The sequence below is a fragment of the Drosophila rhopaloa genome, unplaced genomic scaffold, assembly GCF_018152115.1.
Source record: "Drosophila rhopaloa isolate 14029-0021.01 unplaced genomic scaffold, ASM1815211v1 contig_2, whole genome shotgun sequence".
In the NCBI taxonomy this organism is placed as follows: domain Eukaryota; kingdom Metazoa; phylum Arthropoda; class Insecta; order Diptera; family Drosophilidae; genus Drosophila; species Drosophila rhopaloa.
In genome coordinates this window covers 16,699,766-16,726,760 of record NW_025335083.1, presented here as the reverse complement: position 1 = coordinate 16,726,760, position 26,995 = coordinate 16,699,766, and the positions used below count along the sequence as shown (strand labels likewise).

The 26,995-nt window shown below is 39.5% G+C and overlaps 8 protein-coding genes and 1 long non-coding RNA gene across 11 annotated transcripts; 6 read left to right on the top strand and 3 right to left on the bottom strand.

Moving 5' to 3' along the window:
* Nucleotides 1-2,781: 2,781 nt before the first annotated feature.
* LOC123037750 lies at nucleotides 2,782-8,056 on the bottom strand. 2 transcript variants are annotated; one of them, XM_044460001.1, is made up of 2 exons: nucleotides 8,006-8,056; nucleotides 2,782-3,192 (listed from the first exon to the last, which is right to left on the bottom strand). In XM_044460001.1, the coding sequence occupies exon 2, from the start codon at nucleotides 3,015-3,017 to the stop codon at nucleotides 2,787-2,789; it is 231 nt and encodes a 76-aa protein (XP_044315936.1). In that variant the 5' UTR covers nucleotides 3,018-3,192; nucleotides 8,006-8,056; the 3' UTR covers nucleotides 2,782-2,786. The 2 variants fall into 2 exon arrangements, with proteins under 2 accessions (XP_044315936.1, XP_044315937.1); XM_044460002.1 differs by lacking the exon at nucleotides 8,006-8,056 and adding an exon at nucleotides 4,083-4,388.
* Nucleotides 8,057-9,488: 1,432 nt separating this feature from the next.
* On the top strand, nucleotides 9,489-10,186 carry LOC108044091. The gene is made up of 2 exons (XM_017123360.2): nucleotides 9,489-9,598; nucleotides 9,664-10,186. Exons 1-2 carry the CDS (start codon nucleotides 9,492-9,494, stop codon nucleotides 10,184-10,186), a joined length of 630 nt encoding a protein of 209 aa, XP_016978849.1. The 5' UTR covers nucleotides 9,489-9,491.
* A 258-nt stretch (nucleotides 10,187-10,444) lies between these two features.
* LOC108047219 (FAD synthase) lies at nucleotides 10,445-11,606 on the bottom strand. Its single transcript, XM_017127709.2, has one exon. It carries the CDS (start codon nucleotides 11,537-11,539, stop codon nucleotides 10,775-10,777), a length of 765 nt encoding a protein of 254 aa, XP_016983198.2. The 5' UTR covers nucleotides 11,540-11,606; the 3' UTR covers nucleotides 10,445-10,774.
* Nucleotides 11,607-12,581: 975 nt separating this feature from the next.
* On the top strand, nucleotides 12,582-13,076 carry LOC108048047 (vitelline membrane protein Vm34Ca). The gene has a single exon (XM_017128904.2). The coding sequence runs from the start codon at nucleotides 12,613-12,615 to the stop codon at nucleotides 12,988-12,990; it is 378 nt and encodes a 125-aa protein (XP_016984393.1). The 5' UTR covers nucleotides 12,582-12,612; the 3' UTR covers nucleotides 12,991-13,076.
* A 1,061-nt stretch (nucleotides 13,077-14,137) lies between these two features.
* Nucleotides 14,138-14,603, top strand: LOC108052167 (vitelline membrane protein Vm34Ca-like). Its single transcript, XM_017134875.2, has one exon. The coding sequence runs from the start codon at nucleotides 14,166-14,168 to the stop codon at nucleotides 14,517-14,519; it is 354 nt and encodes a 117-aa protein (XP_016990364.2). The 5' UTR covers nucleotides 14,138-14,165; the 3' UTR covers nucleotides 14,520-14,603.
* Nucleotides 14,604-15,608: 1,005 nt separating this feature from the next.
* LOC108049680 (vitelline membrane protein Vm34Ca-like) lies at nucleotides 15,609-16,070 on the top strand. Its single transcript, XM_017131344.2, has one exon. It carries the CDS (start codon nucleotides 15,635-15,637, stop codon nucleotides 15,980-15,982), a length of 348 nt encoding a protein of 115 aa, XP_016986833.2. The 5' UTR covers nucleotides 15,609-15,634; the 3' UTR covers nucleotides 15,983-16,070.
* Nucleotides 16,071-16,369: 299 nt separating this feature from the next.
* Nucleotides 16,370-24,187, bottom strand: LOC108053034. Of its 2 annotated transcripts, XM_044460208.1 has the most exons (7): nucleotides 24,039-24,187; nucleotides 23,533-23,966; nucleotides 19,463-19,594; nucleotides 18,930-19,345; nucleotides 18,794-18,866; nucleotides 16,902-18,194; nucleotides 16,370-16,837 (listed from the first exon to the last, which is right to left on the bottom strand). In XM_044460208.1, the coding sequence occupies exons 2-7, from the start codon at nucleotides 23,962-23,964 to the stop codon at nucleotides 16,709-16,711; spliced, it is 2,475 nt and encodes an 824-aa protein (XP_044316143.1). In that variant the 5' UTR covers nucleotides 23,965-23,966; nucleotides 24,039-24,187; the 3' UTR covers nucleotides 16,370-16,708. The 2 variants fall into 2 exon arrangements, with proteins under 2 accessions (XP_044316143.1, XP_044316144.1); XM_044460209.1 differs by lacking the exons at nucleotides 23,533-23,966; nucleotides 24,039-24,187 and adding an exon at nucleotides 22,257-22,274.
* Nucleotides 22,048-22,578, top strand: LOC108053128. The gene is made up of 2 exons (XR_001769679.2): nucleotides 22,048-22,265; nucleotides 22,322-22,578. It is a non-coding gene; the product is annotated as an uncharacterized LOC108053128 (long non-coding RNA).
* A 374-nt stretch (nucleotides 24,188-24,561) lies between the features above and the next one.
* Nucleotides 24,562-26,839, top strand: LOC108044958 (dynein intermediate chain 3, ciliary). Its single transcript, XM_017124521.2, has 2 exons — nucleotides 24,562-26,339; nucleotides 26,399-26,839. The coding sequence occupies exons 1-2, from the start codon at nucleotides 24,792-24,794 to the stop codon at nucleotides 26,738-26,740; spliced, it is 1,890 nt and encodes a 629-aa protein (XP_016980010.1). The 5' UTR covers nucleotides 24,562-24,791; the 3' UTR covers nucleotides 26,741-26,839.
* Nucleotides 26,840-26,995: the final 156 nt, after the last annotated feature.

The following is a 26,995-nucleotide window of genomic DNA, read 5'->3' as shown; positions in this document are numbered from 1 at the left end:
GACACAAAATCATCAGCTTATATTCTCTCTTTAAGCTAGATTTGAAAATATTTAACTTTTCATTAAACTATACATATATATTTAATTCATTTGATTTGTAGTTACACACGTATGTAAATAACAGATGGTTTATATTTTATAGACACCAATCGAATGAGAACTGAAAGTAGAGAAAGGGAAAATAAATTAGATTTGGGCGGTACAGAAATCTCGTTAACATTTTAGTCACATACACCCACAGCCATGCAGAACCCCTTTATCTAATTTCCCAAAAAGCCAGTCCGTGACCTTGCCAAAAACATTAATAACAATTTTCCTCATATCATTTGTTGTAAATGCACGCGTAAGCGACGCTAACCCAAAAGCAACGCCCACCGAACAATTTGATTGCACAATGGCTAGACACAAGCTACAACACCATTTTGACAGAATTGGTATAACAACACATAAAGGATAATAAAGGGTTTAGCTACGCATACAAATGACAAAAATTATATATCGTTTCATACGTGTGTCTGTCTGAACATTTTTTGGAAAAATGTTTCGTGTTGCACAGTGGTAAAGTATGGAATATACATATTGTATATATAAGTCTGGAAAAGAAAAGCTTTTTTATCTATTAGAAAGATTAAGGCTATTTTAGGCAGGCATTCGTGAACATAACAGTTTAGCAATCAAATATAAATAAAAATGTGTATTTAAGAAATAAACTAAAAAGAAATATAAGAAAGCTAATAGTCTTTTTAGTTTAGTTCTGTATTAATAGGATTAATAATATTAAACTCAATCCAATTTGTAAGCACGAATATCCAGATGTCGTTAGTATATGAAAATACATGTAAGAAACTTGAAAACTAGCCAATGAAAACAATTTTCCCTACGTGTAACCCCCATTTGTTATTTTCTGTGTTAATTTAGTTTTCTGTTCACAAAGGGTCACAAATGTTTATTTCCTTGTGTCCCTTTTTTGGGAGCAGCTGCTTCAAAGGCTTGCCAAAAACGGGATTAAAATCCTACTTTTTGGCATTTAATGCACGTTCCAGGCATAGTCAACAAATTTAAAATACATTTCGTTGTGGGATATGACACATGGGTAACGGCATTTACATACAAAAGAAAAATAAAACAGGATTAAGCATGTTCCTACGAGGACTTAAAACTCGCGTAAAAATCCTTAAGCCACGGAAAGCTCCCAAACTGCATGTTTACGGTTGCCATAAAGTCCGATAATATAAAAATAAATTCAAAGCTGACAATATCAGCAAAATAACGACTGCCTTTCGTTTACGAGCTGGTCCTGCTGTAAATACGTTGCTTGCGACCAAAGAAAAGTATAAAAATAAAAGAAAATATAATAAGGTAAAATAACACTTCTCAAAAGTTTCAGATTTAATCTTGTATAAATTGCAGAATTTATCTGTTTTTCTCGTTTGTGATTCCCTTGTGGATAATAGTTATAGTCAATTTCTTTCAAGACAAGTATAAAACTGCAAATAGAAATTTACCAATTTCTTTTGTGAATTTCGTTTTTATTTTATGATTGCACTTTACTCGAATGCATTAAAAGATTTTGTGTATATTGTGAAAAAATTTAAACTAAACTTTCATGTAGCTATAAATCTAACGACAAAGCTTTCAAAATGCATTTTCTGCAGGGCCAAACGTAATGAATTATTCGTGAGCCGTTCAGTCTCTCGTCAAACTTTAAATGCCCATTAAATTATTCATTGGGAATATTTACAAATTTGTGGCTCCCTGGATTAATTAATTTCTTGGCCGTAAACGAATAAATTATGGCCCCTGGCCGTATTTCTCTTGTTTTTTTCCAGAAACCTGTGGCCCAAAAAGCAACAACAATAAAAAAAACCAGAGCCTCACCCACGCAAAGTGAAAATGTAGGTCAGCAATGTGAATTGAAAATCAGAATAAAAACAAAAGCAAATACCACATACTCAAACCGACATACGCGGGAGAGAAATGTGTGTGTATTTTGAGCTTTGTCGCAGTGTAAAATCAATTTTCATGAAATGTGCCACGCGTCGTATGAGTAATCAGCGGGGACAAGCCAAACAAACAAAGCCTCGGCACGAACAAAAAGCAAAACGTATGCGTAATTCCTGTATTGACGGCAGTAACATATTGTGGTATAAATCAATTTAGCGCTAATTTCAATAAACCAAACAGGCCCATAAAACACCAATTGATATAATTCGATAAGTGGAAAAGATGGTTGGTAAAGACCAAACCAACTAGTCGTCCAGTTTATAGCCCGTAACTATTTGTAAATGACCTTGCTTACTGGATTAGAGACTGGCGGCTTATAACTTATAGTTTATTAATGATAAACCCGATTTTAAAAATCAATACAATTTAACATTTTCCCACCACTTCCACATAGTTTAAAGATAATTAAATATTAATCAAGTCCAATTAAACACCTAATAATAGTCTGCCCAACAAGTAATTAATAATAGAAAATTTAAATTTGTATAAAGCCAATAATCTAAAATTAATTAAACTGTCATTTAACTTACAGTACAACATGTAAACAAATTTTACAATAAGTCTGTATAAAAATGATAGAATTTGTTATTATATTCAAACTACTTAATAACTAGTCCACCCAAAAGTAGGCAACAAGAAATTATTACCTTGTTTATGAGTTTGGTTGAACTTTAATTTCTTGTAGGTTTTGTTGTTTCAGTATGTTTGCATTTATCTATATAATTGAAGCATTTTTGGTTGAAGTGTTTGTTTCATAGGATGGTAGTTTTTGTTTGTCGTTTTCATATCATCAAGACAATGATAATGAAGTAGCAACAACACATTAGAATCTTAAAGTTGGGCAATTTGCTGCCTTTGTGCTTTTGCTTGTTTAGCTTAGCCTGCAACTGCAGATGAAGTTGAAAGTGCTCGTAGCCCGAATTGGATGTGCGGATGACGTTATTCTTTCCACCTTCATGGCCTCCGTCGCTATTGTCACCGAATTTGATGTCTTCGCAGGTTTTTATGCACATCTTCTACGGCTGACCTTTATTCTTCTATTCGGATTATTCAGCGAGAGAATTTATTTGATTACACTTTCACAGTTTCACAATGGCTTTGCTTTTCCTTGTGTGCTCGTTTCCCTTTGCAGTTTATACGCGCAGTTTGTTATCAAAGTCAGAGGTTTTCATGGCTGCCAAACTTTGCCTGTAGCAATTTCCATAAAATATATGAAAAACCAAAGAAGAACTTCAGTTAAAGTTAGTTGATCAAACATTTGCTGGCCAAAAATCTAAGAGGTTAATAAACATAAAACCGAAGCACCAACTCAAACTGAAAGAAAATACATGATTGCTCGTTGAGTAAAAACAACAAGGAAAAACCCATTGACTATGTTTGTGAGAAGGAGAGCTCTTCCTTGGGATACAAAAGTTTGTGTTTTTTTGGTAGGCAAATTTTGTAGCTTAATTGGGTGCGGTCAATATGCTTTTTACCTAGAATGCTTGAAACGAAATTACAAATAATAAATGTAAGCTTTTATTAAATTAAATATTTGATAAAATAGATATATAAATAATTACAAAATATTTTGATAGTATCTACTGCAGTCGATGTTTATTAGAACTTTTGATTTGCCTTTAACAATAACGACATAAAACTTTTACAGTTGAATTTTAATTTACATACTGAGATTACGAGTATTATCTAACGTTCTTCTGAATGATCAGTAATTTATTTAAGGTATAATTTAATTTCCATTTCATTTTCTGTCAAAATCAATCTACCAATCCAAAAATTAGTGTTTTGTAATACTCTAACACTAAAATGCAATTATTTGACCGTTCCTATCCTTATTTCAGAGTTAACTAATTATTTAATTAATGGTCATTTTAACTAATTCATTTTTGTGTAGAGAAAAAATTAGGTAAATCGTTTTTACGATCTATTAACGGCTATGAATTCCTTTCATCAATAAACTTTAATAGCATGTTGGTTAAATAGTTTTCCAAAACTCTTAGTTTATCAGCAAAGTTTAAACTATACTATTCCAGGCCTTGAAATCTCTTGTTTTCCGAGTAGTTAACTTAAGCACGCACCCACATCAACCTATAGAACAGAAAGGCGAGGCATAAAACGTTTGTTATAGCCAGGGGTGAAGATGCTCCAGGGACTCCTTTGAGCTGAACGGAGATAAACGCGTTTAATTCAATCTCATTGGGAAATATCGCACATACGCCACGTGCGCCCGAACGACAGGCCCACCTGGACAAGAACTGGGGAATAATTTTGCACAAGTTTGCAACTTTCACTTTTCACTTCATTTGACGCGAACTTTTGGCGCTGATATTGTTGCTGCTGCTGTTGCCACCGCTTATTGGAATTTTCTTTTGGCCGTGTGGCAAACGCTTCGCTCGCTGCCGTTTTGTATACTAAAGGACATGGGTGGCCACTAGATGCCAAGCAGCTGCGTCCGCAGGTCCTGAGGGAAGAAACTCTCTCGACTCTCTGGCTATCTAGCTATCAGGCTCTCTCAGGACTCAAAATATGCGCGCGCAGGAGCGTCCGGAGAGTTGCCAACTTGGCCAGTTCCTGGCTTGTTTATAACAAAAACAGTTGGGGAGTATATCTCCAAAGTCGTCGTTGGCCATGTTTTTGAGCTGCTGGTATGCTGTTGCTATTACTCGCTGCACTTAACTTGAACTTTCTGAGCTGGCTTGTCGAAAACTTGGCAGCGGACAACTTCAAGGCTTTTTAAAAGATTTCACTTCACGCTGAGACATCCAGGCGTTGGCCTGGCCAACAACACTTTCACATTCTCGACCCCAACAGAACCCCCACACACAGCCACCCATATGTGAGTACTCCTTGGCCACATCCTTGCTATACTCACACGCCCACCAAACGACTTTGAAACAAATTCACGTTGGCCTTTGGCTTTGGCATTGGCCACTCTCATTAAAGCCAGAAGTTATTGTCTTGTTTGGCATACTGAAAGGAATATATCTACATAAGAAATACAGCCCATCAAGTTGACTAATTTGCTGCTTTCAGCTTAGTGTCTGTCAATGAGTCTATAATGGAGCCCAAATGACTGCTCGAATGTGGGTTACAACCAAAAGCGGTCTTGATAAATACGAGTCTATCTCTTGTCAGTGAAATATTATAAATGTATGCATGTAGCTCGTTTAACATTGGCAAAAAGTGTTGAAATTCTTAAATTTGTTCTTTTACAAGTTTCCTTAATTCAGAATAATAATAGATTTCAAAATGATTATTTGAGAAAATATAGTGTTTAGAAATATTTAAAGAAAATAGTAAGAAAATAATAATTAAATTCTAAGGTTTTGTGTCTGAATTTAACTTTTATTATTATATAAATTTTATCAGCTGAGCAACGTGATAAAATTCCTGTTTTAATTTAAATATTAAAAATCATTTCCATAGTTTTAAAAACGAATTTGTTTGTTCATCCTTGAATTCACCAAAATTGCTTTACTCTTAGCAGCATATCTATCGATATACCTAAACTGAATGTGGTTTGGTTTCGTCCGGATTTGGCCAGAGCAGTACATATAGCTGTTTTGCATATCAGCTCAACACTTAGCACTCCCTTAGCCCCCAACCCCCTCCCCATCGCACTTGCTGTTCCATGGAACAGAGTCGAGGCTGACTTGGGTATTCAGTGAAATTATCATCTCGCTGTGCACGCTTCGCAGCCGTACGTGCCGTCGCCTGGATATCCATGGTTCAAGCTTTCGCCTGTCCTTGTGCCTTGGATTGGTAGTCATGGAAGTCCTGCTCAACCAGCTCCCCGCCTACTTCCCCACCCAACTCACAGTGCCCACGGTCAAGCTGCTTATCTCACACAAAACACTGGTTGCTTTGGCGAAAGAAAACGACGCGACTTGCCAAACAGGAATTGGAGCAAAAAATCGCAAAAGTGAAATGTCGAAATCTTCTCTATTCTATTCAAAGCACAGAACAAAAACAGATTCCAAAAAATTATACACAAGTTTATAGCTTGCCAAAATCTTGCATTTTTTTTTGTCTATTCAATTGTGTGATCCGACTCTGCCTCAACAAGTTTCTTGTTGAAGAACGACTAGTCGCCCGGGTTAAAGCCTCTAGGTAGAGGTCATAAAACAATTCAGGATAAGGAATTCGCATTACTCGGGGACATGCATAAAAACTGGCCAGGCAACTTAGGAGAAGGATTTCTGCCAAGGCAGTTAAAAGGCATTTTTATATTCATTACAAGTCAGGCTGCATGGCAAAAAACAACAGTAACAGGCTGCAGAAACTACCAACAAACGGCAACAGCAACATCAACAATTTACGACTCCAAACGGAGTGGGTCGACTTTTTTATAGATGCCACAGCTCACCTCACACAAAAGCAACCTTTTTGCTGCCACCCACTGGCTGCCAGTAAAAAAGAGCAAGAAAAAAAAGGATTTTATATCTTTAACCGATATTACAAAAAGGAAATAATCCACTTCTTCATTTTGAATTTAACGTTAAAAGAATCTTCTTTTACCAATTATATTTTCTTATATAAATAAATTTGATCTTAATCCAAAGGGAATTTTAAGTTGTTGAGTTGTAAAATGTTGCATGAAGTACAGACTTTCTAACAATTAATATATTTTTTTTTTTTTTTTACTACACCAAAATTTGACATTTCAGAAAATAACCACAAATTTCTTCAATAAACATGATTATAAAGTCCTAAGATAGGAAATATAAGAGTATGTCTAACTTTTTGACATGACTTTTGTACATATGTACATAACTAAAAAATAGACAAACGAATGAATAAATTTAATTTGTGCATTTTAGACAAAGGAACAACACCTTTTAAAACTCTTTTGGCACTCTATTAAATTGTAATTAAAGTCTTAACTTTGTTAAGTTATGCAAGTTTGCCTGTATTTGTAAGTTTAATACAAGGCTCATAAAACGTTTGAAGAGGAAAATCTAACGGCAAAATTATTGAAGGACGAGTCCGCGCACTACCACTCGAACAAACCTATGTACATAAACATATACATATACATATATATATGCTGCAGACACACCTAAGGTGAAGCCCCAAGTTGGCTTAGACAACGGCAGAAATATTGCAGTGGCGAACACGGAAACAGCTGAAAAAGTGAAAGTAATGGGCAGGCTGAAACTTTTTCTTTCGCTTAACTAACCTGGCTGAAACTCTACTCCGCTCAGCTCATTCTGAAGGACTTTTAGTCCGCAGTTTTTCGTTTCTGCTTTCCACCTTTGGCAATCGCTTATTTGTTTTGCGCTAAAAATTAAGCGGCCACGAAAAGTTTGTGGGTTGGTAAATTACTTTACACGCCACTTGAACACGCAGGCAACGAACAAACCAACCAACGAACATCAGCCAAACACATTTAATTAAATTAAAAATAATAGATAATGTTGAACAATGGAGAAACTTCAAATAAACTAAATTACTAAAACTTTGGGTAACAGAACGATAGACTTCGGAAGACTATGGGAAGTTCAAGTGAATTAAAATATTTCAATTTACAGCTACCAAAGACAATGAATTAAATTCCACAATATCTGCGTTTTAATTTATAAATACAATATATACGAGTAACTAAAATATATAATAAATATCTTAATTGCTAGCACCATTTAGACAGTTCAAGGTCTTATCAATTTTCACAATTTTCCCTTACTGACATCAGTTGATGCTAGCAACCCATCAATTATAATAACGATTGCCTTTCGATGGGAATAAGTGATTGTTATCAGACACCGAGCACCGCAATTACTTTGCACACAAACTACAACCCATAGCCGTTGTTTCTTTACTGATAACTGGCAAACGTATTCAAGGGATAGCTCAAATAAAACAGGATACAGAAAGTAAAATGGATAAAATGGTTAAAGCCAAGCGAGTTGGTAGCTTTTTATCAGGCCATTTCTGGCTGTTTGCCATTAAAGTGCCACGCATAAACGAAGCTGCCTGATAAGAGATACATTTTTTTACATACTTTCGTTTAAAGTTAAAGGCGACGACAGCCACAACAACAAGTCGAGAGGTTTAGCTTTTTGCACTAGACACGCACGTAGACATTTAATTTAATTAAATGTGATTTGATTAAATATGTTTAACAGATTTATATTAGTCGGCGAACAACACACGGAATACTATTCAAGCTCTTTAAAATGGCGTTTTTTGTTTCGGAAATGATATATGTATTTACAGATATCTATTCGTTTTATCTTTTGGGTATTTAATTTAGCTACTGTTGCTGTTTGTTGCTTTGGGGAAATTCTTCTGTATATTATTGGAACGCTTGAAGGTGCTGTGAGTGTGTTAACGAAATGAGGAAAGATTGTCTACTGAGTGTGCGAAAAGGTTCCGAGTCCTGTCGAACCCAGCGAGAGTTGTCCTCGCCGTACCACGGCGCGTATGTGTGATATGCGTTTCGTTTTGTTTTAGGAAAGTGCGCGCGCAAAATGCCAAACAGCTGTGCCGTCTCAGCTGCTGTCAAAAGAGAAAAAGAGAGAGAAAGAGACGGAGAGAGGGAGAGAGCAAGAGAAATGGCGAGAGAAAGTTGCCCCTCGGGCGCACGCTCACCGCAGGATGGGGGAGTGGTGGGGGCTGGGGCGGCACACACATGTTAAAGTGAAAGTAGCCTTGTTGATTAACATCCTTCAGAGTTTACCCACATTGGAAAGGTCGCCAATTTCACTGATAATAACATTCCTCTATGCTGGCAATGCCGCAACAGCTGTTGCGAGAGCAAAGCGGAAACGGAAAGAGCGCACCGGAAGTGACTTGGCCAAGTGGCTTTTCCCCAAACAAATTCAAAACGCCAACCAATGTTATTATTGCCCATAAACAGAAACGGAAATTAATTAAAATATAAGTAACTAAAACACCAACGATTATGAAGTATTCCGTAGAAATATATTAACAGGAACTTTGGGGGTCAGTTGACCTCGAGTTGGAACTTGTGAAATATCTTAAATAAATTTATATGAATCCTTTTAAAAAGTATATATTTGTTTTATGTTTAAAAAGCACTACAATGTTTATAAATGCTTAAACTTCGTTTATTCTTATGAATTTTATAGTTTCGACACTAGTTTAAGCTTAAATAAATAGTTTACAATAAAATTGTATTTTAAAATGTTTAAAAACTAACTTTTACGATTACTTTTAAATATCTGACGATTAAGACAACGAATATGTGACTTTCTTATTCAGAAAACTTATATGAGAATTTGTTATTCTGACTGCAAGCCTCTTGAAACTGTAACTCAAACCAGAAACGTGACAGTATATCGCGAGCATAAGCTATCTGAGAAGTTCTGTTTGTCAAATCAGAATCACTTAAGCTACATTTACATGACGGTTTCTACGTCGAATACGAAGCCCCAGCAACCGGGAAAAATGAGAAAGCAAATGCAAAAACTATAGGTGCACTATATAACCCAGTGAAGTTGAAAACTTCTTCGCACTCAGCAAAAATGGGCGAAATGTGGAACAAACCGTATATGGCAATAATAATGTTGTGTATGATGGCCAGCAGTGGATTTGCTATACCCACAGAGTTGACCAGATATACACAGTTGGGGTAATTATTTCATTATTACCTAATGTAAATAAATTGTAAAATATGAACATTTGGTCGTTCAACAGACAAGGACCACCTACGGAGGCTAACAACACCGCCGCTAGTAACCTGGTTTTGAAAACGGAGACTTCTTCGGCAGCTCCAGACTTTGAGTACGCTTTGCTGGGTGAGGATCCGAAGGATCAGCAATGGTTTCGAGTGAGTCTTACACCGAAAACTAACAAAACGGGCTATCGGGCACAGTTCGCCACTCGCAAACATCCACCATTCGATGCACAAGTTGCCCATCGACATGATAAGACCATTCAGGATCTACTCAACTGGCTGGACCGTTCCGAGGATCAAAGTCTGTGGAAAGTCTACCGTGACCTTTTGGAATACACTCCGCAGGCGCAATCATCGCAAGAGTTTCCTAATAGTAATGAGATCGAAAAGGAGGAAAGGTTCCCAAGAAAGCACGGATGCCAAAAGCACAATAATCGTCTGTTCCTTGTAGGAGAGGAAACTACCAGCACTACTCCAACACCATCACCAAGTAATAGTCAGTCTTCCAATAACTTGGTTTACTTTATAAAGGGGCTTAAGTAACCATTAAAAATAACAATATTAAAGCCCAAAAACTTCTGGTTATGGTAAATGGTACATTATGAATTACAATCAAAATTTGGAATTTATTTATTTAATTACTTTTGGATTATTTGAAAAACCTTTCGTTTGGCTTTTTATAAGAAATGTGAATTTAAATCCTAATTAGCTGAGAATTTTAAATTTAATTACAACCTTTTAAAATAAACGTTATTTTTTATATTAATAAAATATATGTGGAAATAAATAAAATCAACTAAATCTTTTCTTCACCACAGCATTTAAAGTAACATAGTTCCTGAGCTTTGTGTGATAATAGCTTTCACCTCATTTCTGCAACTTTCACCATTTTTTCTCTTATACACAAGTTTAACTTTTATAAGGGGCTAGGCCGGGTGGTTGAAGTTTGAAATTGCCTGATAAGCGAAACGTGGGCAACTAAAATGGGGTCTTGAACAGAATTGTCGGCCCAGTTAGCTGACACTTGCCGCTCCACTTTGGCTCACATTGGGTTGAACAAGAAAAAAGAAACGAACAAGTCAAGAGCAGAGCATGAAAAACTCTGAGCTTGACCCAAACTGCGACGGATAATTACTGTTTGGAGTCGCTCAGGGTCACCTGGCCATGTTCATCCCTATTGGCCCGCTCCAAGCGGATGTCCTCCAACTCGTAGGCCGCCCGGTAGGTCATTTTGCCCAGCTTCTCGTCGTAGACTAACAGACTGGGATTCAGGCGTGTTGAACTGCGATCCCCCAGAGATGTGTAGCCCTGATCGTAGAGGCAACAGTAGGGGAGATCATTGGCCCTCATATAGCTCCAAATGTCGTGGTAGCTCCACTCGAGCAGCGGGAAGATCCTCATCATCGCTGGCCAGCCGTTATCGCAGGGCATCATCTCGGTTAGACTAGGGCCACCGGGATCGCTGCGCCGGCAGCCGAGGAACATGGCCTTCACCTGCGGATCCTCGGCCAGCAACTGCTCGAAGGCCAGTTTAAGTACTCCCTCGTAGCGTCGCAACTGCAGTTCATAACGCTGAGCACACTCATCAACAAATTTATCCAGCTCTTCGAAGGGATCCGCGGACTTTATATAAACTGCTCGCAATGGCATCGATGGTGGTTTTATTTTGGCCAAAATATCCAATAACACAGTGCAATCCTTGCCACCATTGAAGCACAGCATCAACTCATTGGGCTTATAAAGGGTCATGGCCCGTTTTATTAATTCTGCGGAATGATCAAGTTTATCTCTCAACCGGTCATTCAATCTGCTTTTTTCAACAGGTGGAACATGTAAGCCACGATGTTTGAGCTGATGATGCCACATTCTGTGCCATATTTGCGGAGCAAATTTCATTTTTAGTAGCTCAACAGTACAATTTAAAAAAAGTTTGTAAAAAAATGTTATTTCGATAGATTTTTGAAATGAATGATTTCCTTGCTGCTTGGTTGCTTGTTTCATAATAGATAGTTAAATACCTGTTGTAAAGCCTATATTGTATTAGAGCAAAAATATGCACATGTATTACAATTAGAAGAAGACTTTTACGACTTATGTCCATCCGTTTAAATTTCAAAATATTTACAACTTAATATTGGTTTAAGACACATATAATTTATTTTAATTTCTTTATTTCCCAAAATGTAAAATAATGTTCTCAGAAAAATGTATAAGCTTTTTCTGAGGAAATCTGAAAATTGCATGTTAAGATAAATATACATAAATTGCAATGCCCCGAGATCTACTTTTATATTTCCAAAAGGCGTATTTAGAAATGCAAGCTAAGCTCACCCATTAAACCCAATTTAAATAAAATGTTAATGAAAAAATAGTTGCTATGCATGTAACTGAAAATGTTTTGCTATTCAATGCATATTGGGAACGCGAATTAATTTTATGTACGTTTTAATTAAACACATTTACGGATATAAATTCTCGAATCGCTTTTTTTCTTAATTGGTTGGAGAAAAAGAGTTGTGGAAATTCATGGTTTTTTTAATCCACAATATATAATTTTATTTAACTGATAGACATAATCTATTTCTCGGAATAAAGAAAATTACAAGATATTACTTTATTCAAACATAGATAAATTCTGATTTTTCAATTGTGCATTTACCATTTCCGTTATAGTTCGGTTCCGTTTTTTTTCATAATTTATAAATTTGGCATGCGACAATTTGTTTACTCATCAAGTTGAGTGGCCTAAAAAGTAGAGGAAATGTTTGTTCTTTTCGCTTACTGTTGGCCATGCAGAAAAAGCCCCACACACGATGACTTCGAGGGGTCGTTGGGCAAACTGAAAACTTGGTCAGTGCTTGTCTCTGCAGTTTTGGTTGCACAGCTCGGAGTATATAAAGCCCAAGTGGCGAAGGCATAATCATCGCAGTCTGCCACCAACCAGTCTAAGAAATCACCACCCAATCACCATGAAGTGCATCGCCATCGTTTCCACCATCTGCCTGCTGGCCGCTTATGTTGCCGCCGATAAGGAAGAGAAGATGGTGGGCTCGTCCTATGGAGGTGGCTACGGCGCACCGGCCGCTGCTCCCGCTCCGTCCTATGCCGCTCCAGCTGCGCCATCCTACGCCGCTCCTGCTGCCCAGGCCTACGCCGCTCCCGCAGCTCCATCCTACGCTGCCGCTCCGGCCTCGATCCCGGCCCCTCCTTGCCCCAAGAACTACCTGTTCAGCTGCCAGCCCAACCTGGCCCCAGTGCCATGCAGTGCTCCGGCCCCCAGCTACGGATCCGCCGGTGCCTACTCGCAGTACGCCCCCGTCTACGCTCAGCAGCCTCTTCAGTGGTAATCAATAGATGCCACTCAACCCATTGAAACAACGACGAATTATTTAAAAAAAAAATACAACAAATATATATTTATGATAAAGCGTAACACTTGACTTGTTTGAATTTGTGGGCTTATAGATGGAGAACTACAGGGCAAGTTTAATACATTTAAAACCCATAATTTTATATAAGCATACAGGTTCAAAGGATCACTGTAGAACAAATAATAATACAACCTTATACATATAATAAGCTAAAAACTCCTGCTTAATATGGGAAGTTTGCGAATAACAAATTGTCTTAATTGAGCTGTACAAAGAAACATTTTAGATAGTGAGACGACAAAAAAATATACCTTTGTCTATCGAATTAAAATACAGTATAATCCGGTTATACCGACTCCGCTTATAGTGTCCGTCCGGTTATTGCGACGAAATCTCGATGGCTTGGTTGGTTCCCATACAAACTTTTGCTCTTTGCTCCTTTTCGTTAGTGCGTCTTTCGGGTATAACGACGTAAAATCGTCGGTCCCTTGAAATACGCTATACAAGGATTTTACTGTATTTTCTAAATCCATTAAATTTTTTAATTTGGAACAGATTAGTTTTAATTTTAACTGAACAGATTTTTAGAGATTTCGTTTTTTCTGACATCTTATTAAATAGTATCATTGATTTGCCTTTTTGTACAACTTTAAAAAATTTTAAAGAAACCATTATAAAATTAACGATCATAAGTTCGATCCAATATACGTAACCAATGTGGTTTTTATATTGCTTAAATTCTTACATAAGTAAAGGCACTTTAAACAGTTTAGGTATGTCATTACATTTCGGTAAAAAATAAAAAAATTGGGAGTATCCAACTATATGGCTTATGTTATACCTTTAATAAAACTGAATAAAACAGTCAAATCATTTGGAATCAGCTTACTATAAAGCGATACCTAACTAGTGTATAGCAGCATTAACTAATGGTAAAATAAAAATTTAGACATCAGTAAGAATTAAAATCGTTTTGCTCGGATAAAAAGAGCGTCAACTCATTAATTTTTGCTGCTTACCAAAAAATTAGTTCGTCAGTGCTTGCCTCTGCAGTTTTGGATGCAAAACTCAGAGTATATAAAGCCCAAAAGCGAAGGCAGAAGCATCGCAGTCTGCTACCAACCAGTCTAAGAAATCACCACCCAATCACCATGAAGTGCATCGCCATCATTTCCACCATCTGCCTGCTGGCCGCTTGCGTTACCGCCGATAAGGACGAAAAGATGGTGGGCTCATCCTACGGAGGTGGCTACAGCGCGCCGGCCGCTGCTCCCGCTCCGTCGTATGCCGCTCCAGCTGCTCCATCGTATGCCGCTCCTGCTGCTCCATCCTACGCTGCCGCCCCGGCCTCGATCCCGGCCCCTCCCTGCCCAAAGAACTACCTGTTCAGCTGCCAGCCCAACCTTGCCCCAGTGCCATGCAGTGCTCCAGCCCCCAGCTATGGATCCGCCGGTGCCTATTCGCAGTACGCCCCCGTCTACGCTCAGCAGCCTCTTCAGTGGTAATCAGTAGATGCCACTTAACCCCATGAAACAACGACGAATGATTAAAAAAAATACAACAAAATATATATTTATTATAAAGCGTAACACTTGACTTGTTTGAATTTGTGAGCTTATACAGGGAGAAATACTGGTCAAGTTTAATATATTAAACACCCCTAGTTTTTTATTAGCATAAAGTTTCAAGGGATTACTGTGGAACACATAATAATACAACCTTATATAACAAGCTAAAAACTCCTGCTTAATACTGAAAGTTTGCGTATAAATTTGTCTTTCGAATTATAACTCCGCTTATAGTGTCCGTCCGTTTATTGCGACGAAAACTTGATGGCTTGGTTGGTCCCCATACAAACTTTTGCTCTTTGGTCCTTTTGGTTAGTGCGTCTACCGGGCATAACGACGTAAAATCGTCGGTCCCTTGAAAGTCGTTATAACCGGATTTCTAAATCGATAAAATTTTTTAATTTGGAAAAAACTGAACAGATTTTTAGAGATTTCGTTTTTTTTTATATCTTATTAAATAGTATCATTGCCTTGCCTTTTTGTACAACTTTAAAAATTTTTAAAGAAACCATTTCAATATCAACGATCATAAGTTCGATCCAATCTTTTATCTGAAGATAGTGCTACAACAGACCCATGTTGTTTTTATATTGCTTAAATTCTTACAATAGTAAAGGCACTTTCGGTAAAAAGTCAAAAAATTGGGAGTAACCAACTATATGGCTTATGTTATACCTTTAATAAAACTGAATAAAACAGTCTAATCATTTGGAACCAGCTTACTATAAAGTATGAAGCAGCGTGAAGAAATAGTGAATTAAAAACTCACTATAAAGCTATAACTACATGAGTTGTTTACAAAATGAGTTAAAGTGAAATTATAAAGTGAAAGGTGGTTTTAAATGTGAAGACATCAATAAGAATTAAAATCGTTTTGCTCTGATAAAACGAGCGTCAACACATTAATTTTTTCTGCTTATCAAAAAATTAGTTCGTCAGTGCTTGCCTCTGCAGTTTTGGTTGCAAAGCTCAGAGTATATTAAGCCCAAAAGCGAAGGCAGAAGCATCGCAGTCTGCTACCAACCAGTCTAAGAAATCATCACCCAATCAATATGAAGTGCATCGCCATCATTTCCACCATCTGCCTGCTGGCCGCTTGCGTTGCCGCCAATCAGCAGAACCCGATGTTGGGTTCGTCCTATGGAGGTGGCTACGGCGCACCGGCCGCTGCTTCGTCGTATGCCGCTCCAGCTGCTCCATCGTATGCCGCTCCTGCTGCTCCATCCTACGCTGCCGCCCCGGCCTCGATCCCAGCCCCTCCTTGCCCCAAGAACTACCTGTTCAGCTGCCAGCCCAACCTGGCCCCAGTACCATGCAGTGCTCCAGCCCCCAGCTACGGATCTGCCGGTGCCTACTCGCAGTACGCCCCCGTCTACGCTCAGCAGCCCATCCAGTGGTAAATTGATTAATAGAAGCCACCGACCCATATGGAACTTTAACAGCAATAATTGAAAAAATAAAAAAATATATTTATGATCATGCATAACACCTGATGTTTTTCATTTTATTATTATCTGGGGAGATATTAAAAATATAAAAACTAATCTGCAAGTCTTTTCTTAAAATATGACCATTGAGCTATAAAAAGTACAAAAAAATGTTAATCTTCGATAGACAGCCCAAAAAAAAACATATTTAAAATCAATTTCTTTTTTTCGGACATCCTGTTTAAAAATCATTGCCCTTTTCGTATAACTTAAAATATTCCCAATCAAAATATGATACAAATCAGCAAACGAATCCATGTTGTTCATTATTGACTATCACTTATTCAAAAGTAAAGAATATTTGAATTGTTTAGGCAAGTTTGTCTTTAATTGTATCTTTTTAATTAACACATTCGTAGTTAATAAATTTTCGTAAAAAAAGAACAATAAACGTTAACAAACTTTATGGCTTATGTATTAAAGTTGCTGAATGAAACAGCCGAAGCACTTGGAATCAGCTCACTATAAAGCTATAACTACATGAGTTGTTTACAAAATGAGTTAAAGTGAAATTATAAAGTGAAAGGTGGTTTTAAATGTGAAGACATCAAAAAGAATTAAATTCGTTTTGCTCGGATAAAACGGGAGTCAAGCACAATGTTTTTTTTTTGTTTAAAAAAAGGAGTGGTTGACCTATCCTTAATAGTCTTCCGCATCAACAACATCATCAAAAAATCGCGCTGCCTGTAACTGTTTTCTTATAGCTCCTACTTGGGTTAGGATTTTAGGAGATGATGTTGAAACCGTGAACTTTTGCACGGCAGGGACCTGTTAATAAAAAAATTAAAATATATTTTTAAAAATTTATAACTGAACTTTAATGAACACTTACCTCCCAACGCTTCTTGAGATTGTCCATCTTTCGCTGCCCATTTTGAGCCAAGGGTGCTCCGGTCTCCTGCCGCGTCATTTTGGGCATCTCGCGCAGCAGAGGCATTGATAGATTGTGACCAGCCGCCTCCCTGAGAACCACATCACGTCTACCCAGCGATTGAGGTGTCGTTTGAGTGCCTCGATGCCGTGATTCGCTCTTGCTGCGCTGCAACTCCAACTGCTGCAACTTCTGGTGCTGCTTGGTGGCCAGATCGCCGTAGTTCTTGAGGTAGCGCGACAACCTCTGATCCGTTTGACGTCGCACCCGCTCCACAGCCTGCTCGTCGGCGCTGTCCAGCTCAAAACTGGTATTCGCACTGCCCGAGGTCGCCGGCAACTGTTCGAGGATAGACGGCTTTACAGGCGTGGCCTTGTAGTCGGCATGGAATACCGAGTTGCGCGCTATGTTAACAGAATAAGGAGGCGATATATCAGCCATATTACTGGCCTTTGAATCTTTTGCTGGCGGCACAGCATAGTTCAGTTCCAGGACTTGAAAGGAATTGTTCGAGGGCGGCTCCCTGGTGGTTTCCGTGTCATTAACATGCGTGCGTTCCGTGTCCCTGCCGCAGGCAACTTCCTCCAGGCAAAAAGAGCACAGATTGCGGCGACAGTTCATACATACATTCCGCTCCCGCTGGCAAGCTCGGCAGACATCACTTTTGGCCAGGCACTGGCTGCACATGGCATAGAGGCGCTCGCACTTGTGGCACACAAGCGCATAGCTGTTCTGGCAGTTGTGGTTGGGTTCCTCCGCTTGATCATCGTCCTGCTCTGCCTCATCCTTGCCCTCCTCTGAGTCGTCGCTTGGTTTGTCTGCATTTTCTCCATTACGCTTGGGATCCTTTTGTTTCAGTTTTAGGGCCAGTTTCCGCTGGCATCGCAGGCAGCAACTCTCGTAGCTCTTGAGCGGTTCGTCGCAGAGCGGACAAATCTTGTCGCATAGGTGGAAGCACTCGCGCTCGATCTTGGCCATTTGGGGCACGTCAAAGTCCAGCTCAACCGCAGGCGGCAATGGCTGACCACGTCTGTACTCGTGATGTGCAGAGTTACTAAAGTATTTGTATACCCTGTTGGCGTTGCTTTCTGTGCTGATATTACTGGCGTTGTTGCTCTTGCCTTTAGTGCGCGTTGTTCTAGGCGTTTCAGCTAGATTGTTGGTCTCCTTGGCGTGCAGCAACTGGGCATCCTGTTCCAACTTGGCCAACAACTGTTCACGCATCAAGCGGTTCTGTTCCGAGTCGATGCGAGCCTGTCAGCATAGTGAAGGAAATTTGGAGAAGGTTTATTCAATTACTCAACAAAGCGATATGCAATTAACTATCATTAAGTTTAGATCGAGGAAATCAGAGGTCCTAATACTCCTATCAATTACACTTCATTTTCTCTGTTCAGCAATTTATTTTGGGGCCAAAGATTGTAAATCTAATGGTAATACCAATCAATGACAATTACGTCGAATAGAATTTTCGGATAAGTAATTACAATCTAGTTATATAAATAAACTCAAGGTTCTTCGATTGGCTCGTAATAAAGTGTTCGGTTTAGTACTGCGATAAAGATTCTTAAAACCCAGAGTAATTTATTATGGCTGAACAAAAATTTATATTTAAAAAATAATTCATTTGGAATTAGTATAGTATTTTTTATAAATCAAATGTTAAATGACGTAACGTAATCAAATTAACAACTAAGACCCATTAGAAACCAACTTTTAGCGTGGCAAGACAATTTGCACAAATATGTTATTTCTAGCACAAATATGTTATTTCTAGCACATTATTTTTAAAAGAATCATTAAAAAGACTTCAAATTAAATCAGTTGTAATAAGTATAACCTTTATCTCTTACCCTTTCAGCTCGCAGGCGCTCCTTCTCCAACTGCTCCTCCAACTGTATTGTCTTTAATTGTGCCTCCAGCCGTCTGTTGACAAATATTAATAGTTGTATTATAGAATGAAAAGGATATTTCAAATTAATAGATTACCTGGTTAAAGCCTCCTCCTGACGACGCTCCTTTTCCCTAATCAATTCTATTGATCGACGCTTCTCATCAATTTGCTGCATTAAATCCCGCTGGTAATCCTTTTTGCGAGCTGTTTCCAGCTCGGCGCTCCGCAGATTCCGCTCCATAATACCATCTCCTGTCACAATATTCGACAGCTCCACATGACCCAGATCATGGAGGAGTTTTTGACGTGTTGTGCCGGGCCGAATTTTAGGCGGCACATAGTTGGGATTACTATTTACAATTAACTCTAAGTCAGTCTTATCCGTTGTGCTGTGGTTCGAGGTGCTTGTGCTAGATTGGCTGGAGCGGTTTTGTGCCGGAACCGCAGCGGGTTGGGATGCCTTCCTCACTTGTCCCGGTCGCTGATGCTTGGTGACCGGCGGATGAAGCATCTACAAGGTATAGCAAGCAAAAAAATATTATTGTAAGCTCATAAATTAAACACGGATTAGCATTACGAATGTTCGCACATAATCAAAATATTTTTATGGTAATATCGAAACGCTCACCTGGTGCTTGAGAAAGTTCTGCTGGTTCTCGCGCTGTCGCTCACGCAAATAATTCTGCCGCTTCTGATTTTCATTGTTAAAGCCAGGAAAGTACGAATAAAATGTGTCCGTAACCCATTGCTCCATATCATCCTGCGTGCGAGAGAGAAAAGAAATGTGAAAGGGCCGTCGTCCTTACAGGTGAGTGGTTCTGGGGGGTAAGTATATATGTTCATATATTCCTTATCGGGTGCTTTCTTAGCTTTTTTTCTAATTCCCCGTGTTTCGTTCGGCGACACTAACCACCAGCAAGAAGCTTGTATACATTTTTATATGTGGCAAGGGCCACAAATTATCCTGGCTCCGTTCTCCGACTGCTTTTGAGGTCAGCAGCACCAGCACTTCAGCAGGAGCTGCTCCAGCGAACACTCCACAATGCCTACTGCCATTTTTGCACATAATTTTTATGCCGTCGACATCGCAAATCGCGTGCACCGATGGCATCAACAAAATTATATATAATACAAACTACGAACTGGAGACAAGGGGTCGACTAAGTTATTACCCAGTTGTTCTAATAATTTAGAAATAACAAAAACAAAACAAAACTTCACAGATTGTTTATAATTAGTTGTTTACAACTTTTTTTAAAAATTTTTGCACTTTATGCAAGAATATTTAAAATACATACTCGTAATATAAATTTAAATAGTAGAACCTATAAAGAATTTGCTGCAGTCACCCAAAAATCAAGTACTATATGTAATATAATTTTATAATGTTTTAGACTATCTTCTTGTTATTGATTTGTTCCTTTTATCCTCATCCTTTAGCCTTATATGCTCTTTTTAGTGAAAGGTAACAAAAATAATAACATAAAGGACGAGACGCTTCGTAAAACGACTAACGGCGCCTTTAGCACTCGGCTGAGACGCCTTTCCACGCCAGTTTATCAACAAGAGCCAGCTGTTTCAGCCTAGGGGTGCTCCTCCAGTCGAAAGGAAACCTGCACTTCAATTTATTAGCTGCATGCATTACGCTTCACTCGCTATTAGCACTGATGATGTGCGCCTTAATTAAAGTACGTTTTAACGTTTTCATCGTTTGAGGTAAGTGCCTGAATAGACCGAGGATATCCGAGTAACTGCTTCTGCTTTGCATAATTAAGACCAATTTAAGCAGGCGATTGTTAATAGTTGGCAAAACGATGAGTCCTACTATGCACGCTGAAAAGGCAATAGTTTTCTAGCAATTCAGGTCAAGGAAAATATCAAAATGAAGACTGAAAATCAGATGGGTATGTGTTGAAAAGGAGGGACCTGAATTAAGGGTCACGCAGTTCATCTCAAAGTGGGGGAAATGGTGGCAATTCCGGGCTAAGTTTTTTCTTATGCTATTAACCGAAGTCTATAGCCTAGACCACAGTGGTTTGCACACAAAAAAGGCTTTTAGCTTCAACGTCTTGAAAGGAAACCAATTTATTTTTTGATAACAAATCTAGATCTTAGGCGTAATCAATGATTTTCTTTTTTAATTTGTCATATTTAATAAGTTTATATAATATTTGCATAAACATCTATCAAAGTTAAGTAGCCCACTGTAGGTCTGCAATTTTAGCAACTGTGTTTACTACGCCCATTCATCGGATTTGATTGCGTGTCGCATCGAAATTGGGTTAACTAAGTGCCAGCTAGTTTGTGTACGAAAAGTGGAAAAACTGATGAAAACGCGTGTGAAAGCTGAACGGGAATGGATGCCTTTGTTGTCGCCACGCATCGCTGTAAGTTCAAGGGCAGTCAATGGAATTTAAAGCGGGGGCGACGGATCTATTGAAAGTATTTTGACCACTTTGACAGTCAAATGACCTCAATTTACCCAAAACAACGTCATAGCTGCTAACGAAAGGAAAACGATTAATCCGACCATCCTCAACAAGCAGTTTAATTACAACTTGTCTACTCACAACCTTGTCCAGGTCGTAACTTTCGTTTACAGTACATTTGTACAATTCTAATGGTGTGCGAGTTTCCGTGTTTGCTTCAATTTTATTAGCCAAAAGATATCTATATATATAAACACAACAATGCATGCAATTCTATATCTGTATATATTTCAGCTAGTTAGTTTCAGTTAAACAGAAAATAGAAAAAAGAGTTCAACCAAACACACAATATATTTCTATTGTGTATGTTTGGTTGAACTACTTTTAAATTTATAGTTAAGGAAGGAAGGAACTTCAATATCCATTATCATTAGCAATTTATGAAATTCATCGCAGGGCGGAGTTGACAGTTGGGCGATTCTAGCACACGTAGATTGTGCACTTTCACACAAATAAACAATAAAAAAGAAAGTGAGTCGACAAAACAGAGAAATACAGCTGTGCACGCTATAGACTAAATATACAAACATAAATTTGCTATAAGTTAAAACATAAAGACAATTCTTTAATGTATGTTTAATTTGTAAAATCCAAGTTCTCTTTTTATAAATTTGAATAATTACATTTGGGTTGTATATGTTACGGAATAATGGAAAAGGTTTTTTTCTTTGTAGATCATACTGCATATATCTGGACAATTGATTGATTGACAATTAATTTTACACTTCCTTAGGTTTAACTGAAGCATGTCAGTCAGTTTGTGTATTTTTAGAAATCGTTCAATATTTGGTTTACGTCATTTTGATTTTTGGGTTAAAATGTGGCGTTTGCCGGTTTGCTAAATCAAGTCAATTAGACTGCCTCTTTCATTGTGTTCCGTTCGGTGGGTTTGATTTGCCGGCAATCAGGGGCACTCCCGCACATCCCGCTCACCTCATATAGGTAAAATTTGTGGGTATATAGAGAACCGATTGAGTGCTAAGTAATTTCAAGTTCAGGTCAACAAAAGCAAACGCAACAAACGAGCTTCGAATTACAACTGAGAGCGGTGCCAGCAAATTCATTAAGCGAATGGCTCGTTCACAGAGCAGAGCCGGAATAGTTGGTAACTGGAGCACGGAATGGACTTACTACAGTAGCAAAAACTACAGGCCATGCAACATTGATAGCGGAAGGAAACGAGGCCACACTCAAAACGCAACAAAACACAGAAAAGTCAAAAGAAATAATGTGAATAATTAAAATGCCGAACTAATTTGGCTGTTCTCGAATCCACACACAGGTGGGGGTGCTAACGAATAAGCTATGCAATCTAAATGGTAGGGTGAGCAATTATTTACAAGACCTGCGAGAACTTAAAGCATATAAATAATGCAAATTGAAAAGTGAAAACGGGAAAGCCCAGTCAGCTTTTTCTTAGGCGTGTTAAACTTTTCCACTATAGCAAAAAATGCACTTACAACTGAAACTCAGATAAATTTAATTCTATGATCTTAAAGACAATAATGAACTGAGATGCAAGACAACATTGTAGAATCTCTACTTGGGCCGGTTACTTACAAAAATATGTTCACAATCGAGTCGAATATGGATATTAAACTACAGTTCAACTTTTCTAACTCGAATTTCCTTAGCTCGAAGCATCTAATTTGGAATATAGAATACAAATAAACGACAGTTTCCGTATGGTGGGCACATAAAAAGGAAGGTCTAAAATCTAATCTTAAGGTTTGCAAAATTACTTGGACTCACTGAATAGCACGCAGCCAGCTAAGAACACTTCGAAAAGTTTTATGAAACTGATATGAAGATTCCAAAAGACTTTTGGGAAAGCTTGGAAGACATGAGTAGCTCAACGAGGCGTAGAAAAACAAATTTCGCACAATTATGGCTGGCCGCTTGACAAATTGGCAATGCGAGGCGCCATTGAAGCGCAACGCACATTCTAGAGCTCCAAATCAATGTGCACAGACAAAAAATAATGCTAAATCTATACTAAATCTATAACTAATAGCGTAAGATGGCCCAACTCAGGCACAGATCATCTGCTTGTAAAAAAGGTGGTATCTGGTACAATATTATGATAAATCATTAAATTGTTTATCTTATCATTTCTGTAAGTGAGTAATGCTAGCACAGGCTACGCTGATTTTACGATTTTTTATACTCTTCAGGATAAATACATAGGATTTTCGTAAAGTGTACTTACCGACCGACGGATCGGGAAGCGGTTCTCGCTGACGGGTCGCTCGTTCTCCAAATTGCGCCGTATCGAGGCATCCGGCGACTTGTACTGACGAGCGCTGCCGACGAGCAGCTGGCGCTGATTCGCGAATTCCTTGGTCGATTTCGAGGGACTGGGGTGCACCACCCCCTCCGGAAGCTCTGCACCCTCCTCTTCATCCAGGTGCAAGTCCAAGTGAAGTTCTTCGTTTTGGCCGACGGTTGCCAAGGAAGACGACTGAGTGGCGGGTTCATTGGACTCCGTGGGTTCCTTAAACTCCTTGGCCCTGCGACATTGCACTTTGAGGTCGGTGGACTTCATTAGCAGGGCGGCAGGGCAAGGATTTTGGTTGGCCAGGCGCTGGCGTTCCTTTTGCAATTGCTGGCGCTCCAAGGAAAGAAACTGTTGCAGGTCCATTTCTGAATGAATGTTGTCCAGATATAAATACACACCAAAAACATGGGATAATTTCATTAGATCTGGAAACTCACCATATTGCAAATTGCTCCGATTCACTTTTACTCACTGAATGCCAATGCAACAAAGCTTGTGTTATTATTTGCGCACTATTTAAATGGGTAAATGACGCTTCCCTTTCGAATGTTTTCCGCGTTCTATGTTGTTTAGTGTGACCGTATTTGTATACCTGTTACTTCTCCCACAACACACACACTTACGCGTTAAGCAACAGCAACAAAAGGTCACCCTAATGCAACAGTGCTGGAAAACTTCAAACCGGAAACTGTTATTAAACTGTTAAATTAAATTTTAAACTTTAAGTTTGAATATATGTAGTTTCTGTTACTCGTTTTTATATTGTTTTGAAGTGTGACTTTGAAGTTCATGTTTAATAATAAAATGCATTATTTTACTTGACCATAATCTTTTCATAATTGCAATGTTTTTTTTAAAGGTTTTAAAATATTTTCGAATGTTTCAATCAACAGCCATTTTTAATTTTTGTAATAAAAATCGTTTTGCACACAACGTATTCCGAGACAAATCACTCAGAGATATCCATCCGTTCGGCTTGTGGTAATTTCATAAATTTATTAAGCACACGAAAAGAGAATTCATCGGAAAATTTCATTTTGTTATTTTAAGAGTAAAAAAAGCCAGTCCAACGTAAATTATTCACACAAATCTTACATCTCTTGGATCAGATTGCGGCAATTTCATAGATATTTTTAACACAAGAAAAACGGGTATATTTTTCTAAGTAATTCGAATCCTGATATATCGCGATGGGCACTTTGGGCAACCAGTTCATTTTGTCGCGGGAGCGTCGTCGCTTTGGAAGGCAGTGCCTCTTCACGGACCGCAACGAGATGATCCTCAGTGTGCAGCCGAGTGGACGCCTGCGCCTCAAGTACATCCTGCGCAACCCGATCAACGAGCGGACGCAGCTGAGCGAGCAGTACGCCGTGTCCTCGGCCTTGACCCACAATGTCACCCTGGATTCGCACGGACTAAATCACTTTGAGGGCGGTTGGAACATTAAGGAGGTGAACGTGGCGGACGAGGAGTCCACAATGCGCTACCGCAAAAAGGTCGAGCGCGATGATACATGGGGCGTCGAGGTGAACCAACTGATGCACGACGTGATGGACATCAGTTCGGCCAACAATGCCATAAATATCTACGAGGACTTCTTTGTGAACCTGCCTGCGGATCTGGGTCATGGCATCAGCATGAAGATCGCGGCCAGGGGCATTCACATTTTCCACGACCTCTGGATTCCGTCGCGCAGTCTCAAGATGTGTGAATGGCTGAACACCGATCCCAATCAGTTCGTCCTGACGTACTCCAACCCAAGAAGCTTGGCTCCAGACTATTCGAAACCGCTGAACATGTTGCCCGACTTTGGCAACGACAATGAAAATGCATTTTACGTTTGGGACTTGGATGACGCCACCCGCCCGGTGGCCCACTACGATACGGGAAGGGTCCTCCGGATTGCAAAGGTGTGCCTGCGGGACGAGAGCTATATGGTGGGAGGACTCAATGAGGGTCAGGTGTGCTTCTGGCAAACGGATTCTATGGGCGGGCCCAAAAGGATGTGTCCCCTGGAGGCGTCACATCGCGAGGCCACCTCTGCCCTCTGCTGGGTGCACTCCAAGCTGAACACCGAGTTCTACTCCGGCTCGCTGGACGGGTCTATTAAGTACTGGGACACCAGGGATTTGCTCATGCCGGTGAACGAGGTCCTGGCCGAACCATATCCCATGTCCGTACAAAAGCGGGAGGACTCGCATGGCGTGACTGTGCTGGAATTTGAGTACACCATTCCGGTGCGGTACATCATTTGCACCGACATGGGCTACGTGTTCGTGGGCAACCGTAAGGGAGCCACTCCGCAGGAGACCCTCGTCGGTTGCTACCAACTGTTCGTCGGTCCCATTCGCGCCGTGATGCGTAATCCGTTCTTCGTGAAGAACTTCATCCTGGTGGGCGATTGGCGGGTGCGCATCTGGTCGGAGGAGGTGAAGAATTGCCCCAGCACCTTCTACTTCCGCCGGAAGAACCAAGTGCTCAGCGGCGCCTGGAGCACCGGACGCTGTTCGATGTTCTGCATCGGTGACGACCAGGGCAACCTGGAGTTCTGGGATCTACTCATGTCCCACACTCGGCCTATTTTGACCATTAAGTACAAGCACCCCATCACCCATCTGGTGTTCAAACCGGATGGATCGATTCTCACCGTGAGCCTGGCCAACGGCGACTGTGCGATGCTCCGGATGGAGGAGGGCATGCGCAGTGCCACGCTCAAGGAGAAATCCCTCATGATGTCGGTAAGTCCCAGCAATCCTCCCCAGAAATTTATTTCTCTTATTTATTTTTCCAATGGCAGATGTTCGAGCGGGAGATATCACGCTGCAAACTTTTGGAGGCTCGCGAGGAGGAGATGAAGTTGAAGAAGCGCCTGACCACAATTCATTTGGAGGAGGAACGGAAGTCCAGGGAGAAATTGGAGGCGAAGAAGAAGAAGGGTCAGGCCAAGAAGGATCAGGAGCCCAAGGTTGAGGACGAGGCCACCATGTTCCTCAGGATGATTGAGAGTGACACTGAATTTAGCAAGGCTCTTTTGGAATTCAATGAAGCCATCGAAAACATCGCCAATAAGCGTGCCAAGCGGGTTTTCACCATGGAACGCACTGTATTCGAGAGGGATCAATACCAGGTGCAGGCCTAATAAGGACGGGACCATCTTTCCCAATTGTATCTTAACATTTTCATAGAGTATTATGTATGTAACCAGTTTGTGCATTTTAATAAAAGCAATGTGAACGAAGTTATACTCAGAATTTGGGTTGGGTTCGAACCTTGTAGGCCAGAGATTATTCGAATATTAAATGTTAGATGTTAGTTAGATGTCTAAAACCATATTACTATTCAGACACAGCCTAATTTTACCTTTCGACAAGGAGAAGTAGGCCATGAATTGAGA

Bases quoted from the DNA above. Each gene is read 5' to 3' on its own strand.
- LOC108052167 (XM_017134875.2), top strand. From the start codon at position 14,166: ATGAAGTGCATCGCCATCATTTCCACCATCTGCCTGCTGGCCGCTTGC.
- LOC108044091 (XM_017123360.2), top strand. From the start codon at position 9,492: ATGGGCGAAATGTGGAACAAACCGTATATGGCAATAATAATGTTGTGT. The intron at 9,599-9,663 runs GTAATTATTTCA...GTCGTTCAACAG, and splicing joins ACCAGATATACACAGTTGGG to ACAAGGACCACCTACGGAGG.
- LOC108047219 (XM_017127709.2), bottom strand. From the start codon at position 11,539: ATGAAATTTGCTCCGCAAATATGGCACAGAATGTGGCATCATCAGCTC.
- LOC123037750 (XM_044460001.1), bottom strand. From the start codon at position 3,017: ATGTGCATAAAAACCTGCGAAGACATCAAATTCGGTGACAATAGCGAC.
- LOC108053034 (XM_044460208.1), bottom strand. From the start codon at position 23,964: ATGGACCTGCAACAGTTTCTTTCCTTGGAGCGCCAGCAATTGCAAAAG. The intron at 19,346-19,462 runs GTGAGCGTTTCG...TATACCTTGTAG, and splicing joins AGAACTTTCTCAAGCACCAG to ATGCTTCATCCGCCGGTCAC. The intron at 18,867-18,929 runs GTAATCTATTAA...ATTTGTCAACAG, and splicing joins CAGGAGGAGGCTTTAACCAG to ACGGCTGGAGGCACAATTAA.
- LOC108048047 (XM_017128904.2), top strand. From the start codon at position 12,613: ATGAAGTGCATCGCCATCGTTTCCACCATCTGCCTGCTGGCCGCTTAT.
- LOC108044958 (XM_017124521.2), top strand. From the start codon at position 24,792: ATGGGCACTTTGGGCAACCAGTTCATTTTGTCGCGGGAGCGTCGTCGC. The intron at 26,340-26,398 runs GTAAGTCCCAGC...TTCCAATGGCAG, and splicing joins AGAAATCCCTCATGATGTCG to ATGTTCGAGCGGGAGATATC.
- LOC108049680 (XM_017131344.2), top strand. From the start codon at position 15,635: ATGAAGTGCATCGCCATCATTTCCACCATCTGCCTGCTGGCCGCTTGC.